This window comes from Halichoerus grypus, chromosome 2 (genome assembly GCF_964656455.1).
Source record: "Halichoerus grypus chromosome 2, mHalGry1.hap1.1, whole genome shotgun sequence".
Classification (NCBI taxonomy): Eukaryota; Metazoa; Chordata; class Mammalia; order Carnivora; family Phocidae; genus Halichoerus; species Halichoerus grypus.
The window spans coordinates 52,729,815-52,739,886 of NC_135713.1; the positions used below are offsets into that span (position 1 = coordinate 52,729,815).

The following is a 10,072-nucleotide window of genomic DNA, read 5'->3' on the forward strand; positions in this document are numbered from 1 at the left end:
ATCTTTGGGGTAAATACCCAGGAGTGCAATTGCTGGATCATATGGTAGCTCTATTTTCAACTTTTTGAGGAACCTCCATACTGTTTTCCAGAGTGGCTGCACCAGCTTGCATTCCCACCAACAGTGTAGGAGGGTTCCCCTTTCTCCGCATCCCCGCCAACATCTGTCATTTCCTGACTTGTTAATTTTAGCCATTCTGACTGGTGTGAGGTGGTATCTCATTGAGGTTTTGATTTGGATTTCCCTGATGCCGAGCGATATTGAACACTTTTTCATGTGTCTGTTGGCCATTTGGATGTCTTCTTTGGAGAAATGTCTGTTCATGTCTTCTGCCCATTTCTTGATTGGATTCTTTGTTCTTTTGGTGTTGAGTTTGATGAGTTCTTTATAGATTTTGGATACTAGCCCTTTATCTGATATGTCATTTGCAAATATCTTCTCCCATTCTGTCAGTTGTCTTTTGGTTTTGTTGACTGTTTCCTTTGCTTTGCAAAAGCTTTTTATCTTGATGAAGTCCCAATAGTTCATTTTTGCCCTTGCTTCCCTTGCCTTTGGCGATGTTTCTAGGAAGAAGTTGCTGCGGCTGAGGTCGAAGAGGTTGCTGCCTGTGTTCTCCTTTAGGATTTTGATGGACTCCTGTCTCACATTGAGGTCTTTCAACCATTTGGAGTCTATTTTTGTGTGTGGTGTAAGGAAATGGTCCAGTTTCATTCTTCTGCATGTGGCTGTCCAATTTTCCCAACACCATTTGTTGAAGAGACTGTCTTTTTTCCATTGGACATTCTTTCCTGCTTTGTCGAAGATTAGTTGACCATAGAGTTGAGGGTCCATTTCTGGGCTCTCTATTCTGTTCCATTGATCTATGTGTCTGTTTTTGTGCCAGTACCATACTGTCTTGATGATGACAGCTTTGTAGTAGAGCTGGAAGTCTGGAATTGTGATGCCGCCGGCTTTGCTTTTCTTTTTCAACATTCCTCTGGCTATTCGGGAAACCCCTTACCTTTTAACTGTCATCTCCCTATCTCCTCATTCACCCCTCCCACCACTAATCTACTTTCTGTTTCTATAAATTTCCCTATTCTGGATATTTCCTATTTGTGCACTCAAATAATATGTGGTCTTTTGTGACTAGCTTCTTTTGCTTAACAGTGTTTTCAAAGTTCATCCATGTCGTAGCATGTATGAGTACTTCATTTCTCTTTATGACCTAATAATACTTCATTGTGTGGATATGTCACATTTTATTTATCCATTTGTCAGTTGATAGACATTTGACTTGTTTCCACCTTTGGGCTATTATGAATAATGCTCCTATAAGCATTCATGTACAAGTTTTTGTGTGGACATATGTTTTGGTTTCTCTTGGGTTATACTTACAAGTGAAATTGCTTGGTAGCTTGGTAACTTTACGTTTAATCATTTGAGGAACTCTTTTCCAAAGCAGCTGTATCTTTCTATATTCCACCTGCAATATATGAGAGTTCCAGTTTTTCCACATCCTCACCAACATTTCTTATTACCTGTTTTCTTCATTCTGACCATACTAGTGGATGTGAAAAGATACCTAATTGTGGTTTTGACTTGCATTTCCCTGATGACTAATGATGTTGACCATCTTTTCTTGTGCTTATCAGCCATTTGTATGTCTTTCCTGGAAGAACTGTCTATTTATATCCTTTGCCCATTTTTAATTGGATTACTGTTTGTTTGTTTTTTTAATAAATTATGGGAGTTCTTTATATGTTTATAAAGATACTCATCCTTATCAGATGTATTACTTGAAAATATTTTCTCCCATTCTGTACATTGTCATTTTACTTTCTTAATGATGTTCATTGAAGCACAAAATTTTGACAAAGTCCAACATATCTATTTTTTCCTTTGTTTCTTGTTCTTTGACATTTAACAATCCTTTGCCAAATCCTAGGTCATGAAGATTTATCCCTGTTTTCTTCTAAGAGTTTTACAGTGTTAACTTTTATATTTAGGTCATTGATCCATTTGAGGGTTTTATATACAGTGTGAAGTAAGGGCCCAACTCTATTCTTTAGAATGTGGATATCTAGTTGTTCTCATGCCATTTGTTAAAAAGACTATTCTTTCCCCAGTGAGTGGTCTTGACACCCTTGTTGAAAATCAGTTGACCGTTTATTTATGGTTCATTTCTAGACTCTCAAATGTATTCCACTGATCTATCCTTGTACTTCTACACTGTCTTGATTACTGTTGATTTGTAGTAAGTTTTAAAACCATGAAGCATGAATCATCCTACTTTCTCCTTTTTCAAGATTGTTTTGACTATTCTGGGTTCCTTGCAATTCCGTATGAATTCCCAAACCAGCTATTCAACTTTTACAAAGAACTCATTTAAAATTCATATGGGAGGGGCGCCTGGGTGGCTCAGTCGGTTAAGCGTCTGCTTTCGGCTTAGGTCATGATCCGGGGGTCCTGGAATCGAGTCCCGCGTCAGGCTCCCTGCTCGGCGGGAAGCTTGCTTCTCCCTCTCCCACTCCCCCTGCTTGTGTTCCCTCTCTTGCTGTGTCTCTCTCTGTCAAATAAATAAATAAAATCTTTAAAAAATAAGATAAAATAAAAAAATAAAATTACATGGGAATTATGCTGAGTGTGTAGATAGGCTTGGGGTATTGCTATCTTTTTTTTTTTTTTTTTAAAGATTTTATTTATTTATTTGACAGAGAGAGACACAGCGAGAGAGGGAACACAAGCAGGGGGAGTGGGAGAGGGAGAAGCAGGCTTCCCGCCGAGCAGGGAGCCTGATGCAGGGCTCAATCCCAGGACACTGGGATCATGACCTGAGCCAAAGGCAGACGCTTAACGCCCGAGCCACCCAGGTGCCCCTTAACTGTGTTACATCTTCTGATCCAAGAACATGAGATGTTTTTCCAATTACTTAGATCTTTAATTTCTTTCAATAATGTTTTGGCCATTTCAAAATGTAACTTTTGCCCTTCTTTTGTTAAATTTATTCCTAAGTATTTTATCCTTTGTAATGTTGTTGTATGTGAAGTTGTTTTCTTAATTTCATTTTTGGGTAGTTCATTGCAAGTGTATAGAAATAAAATTGATTTTTGTATACTGGTCTAGTATTCTCCAATCTTGCTGAACTCATTTATTTGTTGTAATAGTTTTTTAGTGGCTTCCTTAGGATTTTCTGTATAGAAGATCATTTGTAAATAGAGATAGTTTTACTTCTCTTCTAACAATGCATTTGATTACTTTTTCTTGCCTAAGTTCCCTGGGTAGAACCTCCAGACAATGTTGAATAGAAGTGATATGAGTGAACATCCTTGTTTTGGTCCTGATTTGGGGGAAAGCATTCACACTTTCACCATTAAGTATGCTATTAGCTGTGGGTCTGTCATAGATACTCTTTATCAAATTGAGAAAGTTTCCTTCTATTACTAGTTTTTTTAGGGTCTTTATCATGAAAGTGTGTTAAATTTTGTTAAATGCCTTCTCTGTGTCTATAACATAATCACATGACTTTCTATTGATATGATTTCTTAAATTAATTGATTTTTGGATATTAAATTAACCTTGGATTTCTGATAAATTTCACTTGGTCATGGTGTATAATTCCCTTTTTATAAAGTTGCTGGATTCACTTTGCTAATTTTTGCTAAGGATTTTTTTCATCCATATTCCCAACAGATACTGGTCTATAGGTTTTATGTACTATCTTTGTCTGGTTTTGGTATCCAGGTAATGCTGACCTCATAAAATTAGTTGGGAAAGATTTTTTTTTTTACTTTTTGAAATAGTTTATGAATAATTGGTTTAATTCTTCATTGAATGTGCAATAGAATTCAGTAGTGAAGCTATCCGGACCTCAGCTTTTCTTTGTGGGTAGATTTTGATGACTATTCAATCTTTTCATGTCTTAGGAGTCTATTCATATTGACTTTCTTTTTGAGGCAGTTTCAGTAGTTTGTGTCTTTCTAGAAATTTGTCTATCTCATTTATGTTATCTGATTTATGGATATATAACTGTTCATAGTACTTTTTTTATAATCCTTATAATTTTGGTAAGGTCAGTCATCATATCCCTTCTTTCATTTCTGATTCTAGTAATTAGAGTATTCTCACCTTTTTTGGGGGGGTTCCTTTGGTTCTATGAATATATATATATATTTTTTTTTTTTTTAAAGATTTTATTTATTTATTTGACAGAGAGAGAGGCAGGGAGAGAGGGAACACAGGCAGGGGGAGCAGCAGAGGGAGAAGCAGGCTTCCCACGGAGCAGGGAGCCCGATGCGGGGCTCGATCCCAGGACCCTGTGATCATTACCTGAGCCAAAGGCAGACACTTAACAACTGAGCCACCCAGGCGCCACCCTATGAATATATTTATAATGGCTACTTTAAAATCTTTTTTGGATAAGTCCAATATCTGGTTACTCTTGCAGGCAGTTTTTGTTCCCTGCTTTTTTCCAATGTATAGGTTATGCTTTCCTGTGTCTTTGTACATTTTTGTCAGATAGTGGATATTTTAGATTACATATTATAGCACTTCTGGTTATAGCCCTCTCCTTCCAGGTCCGTTGTTATTTTCTTTTCTTTTTTTTTTTTTTTTAATCTTTTTTTTTTTTTTTTTAAGACTTTATTTATTTATTTGACGGAGAGAGACACAGCGAGAGAGGGAATGCCAAGCAGGGGGAGTGGGAGAGGGAGAGGCAGGCCCCCTGCAGAGCAGGGAGCCCGATGCAGGACTCGATCCCAGGACCCTGGGATCATGACCTGAGCCGAAGGCAGACGCTTAACCGACTGAGCCACCCAGGCGTCCCTCGTTGTTATTTTCTTGTCCATTTGTTTAGTAATTGGCTGGATTGTGCTAGTGAATTCTATTCCTTCTCTCCACTCCCAGTAGTGTTGTGCCTCTGATGTTGCTACTCAGGGAGATTCAGTTTAGAATATGCCCACAGTCACCCTGGCATGACACTGATTTTGGTAAGGCTGTCTTCCTCTGTTTCCCTGATCACTTGTTAAACTGCTAGTTGCTAGATAACTAGTTGCTTATTGCTCTGTTATTTTCAGCAGTGCCCTGGAGCATAATTGCTCTACAAACTAACCCAAGTAAATTCTGGCTCTTCCATTGGAATTGTGTCTGAGGTCAATGATTATGTTCTGACTCCAGAAGGGTTCCTCCCAGCTGTCTTATTCACCAGTTTTAAACCTACTATTTAGCCTATATTTTGAATCACCTCCCAGTTCCCTTACACCACCAGCTCTACTGTTCTTCCAGCTTGAACTTCTCTCACTTCTGTTCCAAGTGAAATCAGCATTCTGTTCCAAATGAAATCAGCCCCTCTGGCAAGAAATTAGGAGCTATGTGTTTTAGAGCCCACTTCTCCCCTCCAGATAAAATCTCTGAGACAGGGTTTTGGAGCTGAAGTTGGAGAAGATGACCAGCTTTTCTCTGAGCGACACATCTGGCCTAGGAACTGAGTGCTTGGTGGACTTGGGGGAGAGGGAAAAGGGGAACAGCCTGAGGTTCTCTCCCTGGCATGGAATCATCACTTTATGAGCCAGGGCAAAGGTGATCAGGGTCTCAGCATTTTCAGCACACAGTTCCTAAGGTAGAGCCCTTTGTTCTACGGAAGAAAGGATCTTTCACCTCTCAGCCACATTTACTTGGGACATGGCCTCAGCAACAGGTAGCTGGGGGTGAGAAGAGAAATGCTGATGTCCAGCTTCTGGCAGGAAAAGCCTCCGAGTGGGTGCTGGAGGAAGAGAGGGCCCCATATTCTTCACTGCAGCTGTCTGGTGTAGAGTTTTTACCTCACTAAGGAGCAGGGTTGGTTTAAATACCACAGACCCTTAACTTTTTTTACTGTATTTTTCTAGATTTGCTTGAATAGAGATTTCTTCATTGGCCATTTTGCCTTAGGACCATTTTTACAGGCTTTAAATGGTTGCCTTTTTTATAATTTTTAATTTCCCTGGGAAGCAGGTTAGTGGAGCTTCTGAGGCTGTCATGCCAGAGGTTGGCCTCTGCATTTCATTTGGAGATGAACTTTTATCAGAAACAGCTTTGTATGTTTGCCACTGTAGAGTGGCAAGAAGATTTAAATGTCTCATTATCTCCTCTGTCACAGCCCTTCAGAGTCATTTTTAATTTGTAGTCTTAAATCCTGTATCTAGTAGTGATTTTTGCCTTTTGGTTTGGTAGATGAGCAACTTTGGAATTTGTCAGTAACATGGATAACACAGTTCACCAACATGAACTTTAATTCTTGTTTATTGTCTATATTTTTCTTACATAGGAGGTGTCAAAACTCCGCTCTCAGCTTGCTAAAAGAAAACAAAATGAGACAAAACTACAGGAGGAATTGAATAAAGTTCTTGGTATCAAACACTTTGATCCTTCAAAGGCTTTTCTTCATGAAAGCAAAGAAAATTTTGCTCTCAAAACTCCGTTGAAAGAAGGTAAGAAAGGAATAAATGCATAAGTGACATCTTCCTTTGGATTTGGTTTCACAGCATGTTGCAAGTTATCCATTTTTACAAACCGTGAGCATTTGTTGACAATTTCTGATGTACAAAATCCATACTAAGATTTTTGTGTAAAATGCCTTTTCCTCCTTCCATACTCTCTATTTTCCACATGTCTAGATCCCACCTTCAAGCCCGGTTCAGGTCCCATGTTCCTTGAAGCCTTGTCTGACATTTTTGCTCCTACCTGCCCACCCAAACCCCACCCTACCCCCAGAATTGTTCCCTTTCTCATACCCTTAAATGTTTAACCTAAATGTCAAATTTGTAGTTGTGGACAAGTAAAGTTTTCTTTTTTGACTATGAATCTTTTCATCTTTGACAATAAATCAAAATTGGTTGAAATAGTGAATGAAGAAATATAATTATGTGGGACACCTGTCTGGCTCAGTTGGAGGAGCATGCTACTCTTGATCTCGGGGTCATGAGTTTGAGCCCCACATTGGGTATAGAGATTACTTAAATAAATAAAACTAAAAAAAATTTTATATATATATATATAATTATGCTACAGAATGCAGACATTGCTTCACCTGCCTTATAGAAGATAGGAAATGCCTGTTTTTAATTTATAATGACTGATGGATTAGTTTAGAAGACTAATACCTCTTTTTAATATTTCTTCCAGGCAATACAAACTGCTGTTGAGCTCCTATGGAGTTTCAAGAATGATGCAAGTAAACATCTGAAAGACCTGTTAAAGATTATTTCATTCTTACTATTTTTATTATTATTGTTGCTGTTATTATTATGTTTGTAATGAATATTTTTAATGTATTTAATATTAACTTCCTATTCTTAGGTATGTGAAGGGAAGTTCAATATTTTTTACCAGTATGACTTCTGACATTTTATTTTCTGTTATCTGTACCTCCTCCTTGTCACCTCATTATACACCTTCTCACTGGCTTTCCAACTTACAACTCATCCCATCCAATCAACATTCCTTTAAAAATTTTTCAGATTATTATTCCCCTACTCTGAAACCTTAGACAGTTTCAAGATTCTAATCTATAGGTTTTTTAGTTTGATACCAGAGGCCTTTTCTAATCTGAAACTCTTAAGCTAGGCTAAAACACCTTGGCTTGTTCTTGCCTCTACCTGGATTGTCTAATAATGTTCATTCTGTTGTACCCATCATCCATTTATCCAGTTCAAATAAGAAATAAGGGTATGCCTAACTCCATAGTGATCTCTTTGTCTCCTGTCAGGGTCACTGAGTTGGTCAGTAATTTGCAGATTCCTAGACTCCATCTCAATCCTACTAAATTAAAATCTAGAGTTTAGCCTGAAAATCTGCATTTTTTTTACAAACTGTGCAGTCAAGTCTTAGATACACTAAAAATCTGAGAAACTATCTTCAAGAGAATTTGTCTTAGAGTGCTTGGCATCTGACTACTGGCTGCTTGATTAATATTTGTGTAATATGAAATAAAACCACACATTAAATCATTTACCCCGTTATTCAACTTGTATTATATGAAATTACATTAATGGTTCTACTTAAGGTGTATTTCTTGTTTCTGCTCTCCCCTCCCTACCTGTCCCCAGAATCACACATGGTAGTATATTATTTAGAAAGTGGTGATTCTTCATCTAAAATAACTGATTTATTTTATTTTTTTATTTTTTATTTTTTTTAAAGATTTTATTTATTTATTTGACAGAGAGATAGCGAGAGCAGGAACACAAGCAGGGGGAGTGGGAGAGCGAGAAGCAGGCTTCCTGCTGAGCAGGGAGCCCGATGTGGGACTCGATCCCAGGCCTCTGGGATCATGACCTGAGCTGAAGGCAGACGCTTAACGACTGAGCCACCCAGGCGCCCTAAAATAACTGATTTATAAGGTTGGTATGCTATTATAAGCCACAAGTTCAGAAGAAATGTAGAAATTAGAAAAAAATGCACTTCAGATATAAAGACAAAAATAGGTGAAAAGTAATACAGTGTTTTGTTTTGTTTTTAAGATTTTATTTATTTATTTGAGAGAGTAAGCAAGAGAGAGAGCAGAGGCAAAGGGAGAGGGAGAAGCAGACACCCTGCTGAGCAGGGAGACCAACATGGGGCTCGATCCTAGCACCCTGGGATCATGACCTGAGCTGAAGGCAGACGCTTAACCGACGAGCCACCCAGGTGCCCCATATATCTTTTAAGATATACCATGCTGAGACATGACATCAGCAAGATGGCAGAATAGAAGCCTTGGACCCTCCTCCCCCACCCCATAAACATACCGACCAAGTCAGCGGTAATACAGAGACAAATTCCCTTTGTGAGCAATCCAGAAACTAGTTGAGAGTGCCAAAAATATAAGTCAGCATCAGATAGTGTCTTCAACAAATAGTGTTTGGAAAACTGGATATCTAAATGCAAAACAGTGAATGGTACAAAAAAAAATCATCTCAAAGACCTTAAACTGTAAAACAACTAGAAGAAAATATAATAGGAAAGCTTCATGACATTGGTCTTGATAATGATTTCTTGGTTATGATCCCAAAAGTCAACAAAAGCAAAACTGGACGAGTGAGACTTTTTTTTTTTTTTTCTGCATAACAAACTAACAACAGAGTGAAAAGAATTCAAGAAAATAATTGCAAACTATATATCAAAGGGGTTAATTTCCAAGAAGTATAAGGAACTACAGCTCAGTAGCAAAAAAAAAAATAATAATAATAATAACCTGATGTAAAATGGGCAAAGAATTTGAATAGATACTTCCCCAAAGAAGACATACAAATGTCAAACAGGTATAGGAAATGATGCTCAGAGGGACTAGTCATCAGGGAATTACACATCAAAATCACACAGATATATCACTTCACACCTGTTAGGATGGCATTATCAAAAAAAAGAGAGAAAAGTGTTGGCAAGGGTATGGAAGAATTGGAACCCTTGTACATTGTTGGTGAGAATGTAAAATAGTGCAGCCACTATGGAAAATGGTATAGAGGTTCCTCAAAAAATTTAAAATAGAATTACCATATGATTCAGGAATCCCACTCCTGAGTATTTATCCAAAAGAATTGAAATGAAAATCACAAAGAGATACTTGCATTTCCATATTTATTGCAGCATTATTCACAATTGCCAAGATGTGGAAACAGCTTAAATGTCCAATGACAGATGAATGAATAAAGAAAATACAGTGGAATATTATTTGGCCTTAAAAAAAGAAGGAAATCCTGCCATATGCAACAACGTGGGTGAACCCTGAGGATATTACGCTAAGTAAAATAAGTCAATCACAGAAAGATAAATACTACATGTGATTCTACTTACATGAGTTATCTAAAATTGTTAAAATCATAGAAGCAGAGAGTAGAATGGCGGCTGCCAGAGGTTGAGTGGAGGGGGAAATGGAGACTATTTAATCCAGTCATGCAAAATGAGTAAGTTCTCAAGATCTGCTCTACAATACCATGCCTATAGTTAAAAACACTATATCTTGCACTCAAAATTTATTAAAAGAGTAAATCTGTTAAATGGCCTTACCACAAATTTAAAAAAAAAAAAGGATAATGTAAACCAATTGAAAACAAAAAACTAGAGTGTCTATATTAAG

At 37.6% G+C, this 10,072-nt stretch overlaps 1 protein-coding gene across 1 annotated transcript in view; it reads left to right on the top strand.

The window, feature by feature from the left end:
* Positions 1 to 8,072, top strand: part of HMMR (hyaluronan mediated motility receptor) — a 30,831-nt gene extending 22,759 nt beyond the window's left edge. The window contains exons 14-15 of the mRNA XM_036103230.2: positions 6,284 to 6,446; positions 7,141 to 8,072. Of these exons, the coding sequence (XP_035959123.2) occupies positions 6,284 to 6,446; positions 7,141 to 7,160 (183 nt within the window). The 3' untranslated portion in view covers positions 7,161 to 8,072. The remainder of the gene's footprint in view (positions 1 to 6,283; positions 6,447 to 7,140) is intronic.
* Positions 8,073 to 10,072: the final 2,000 nt, after the last annotated feature.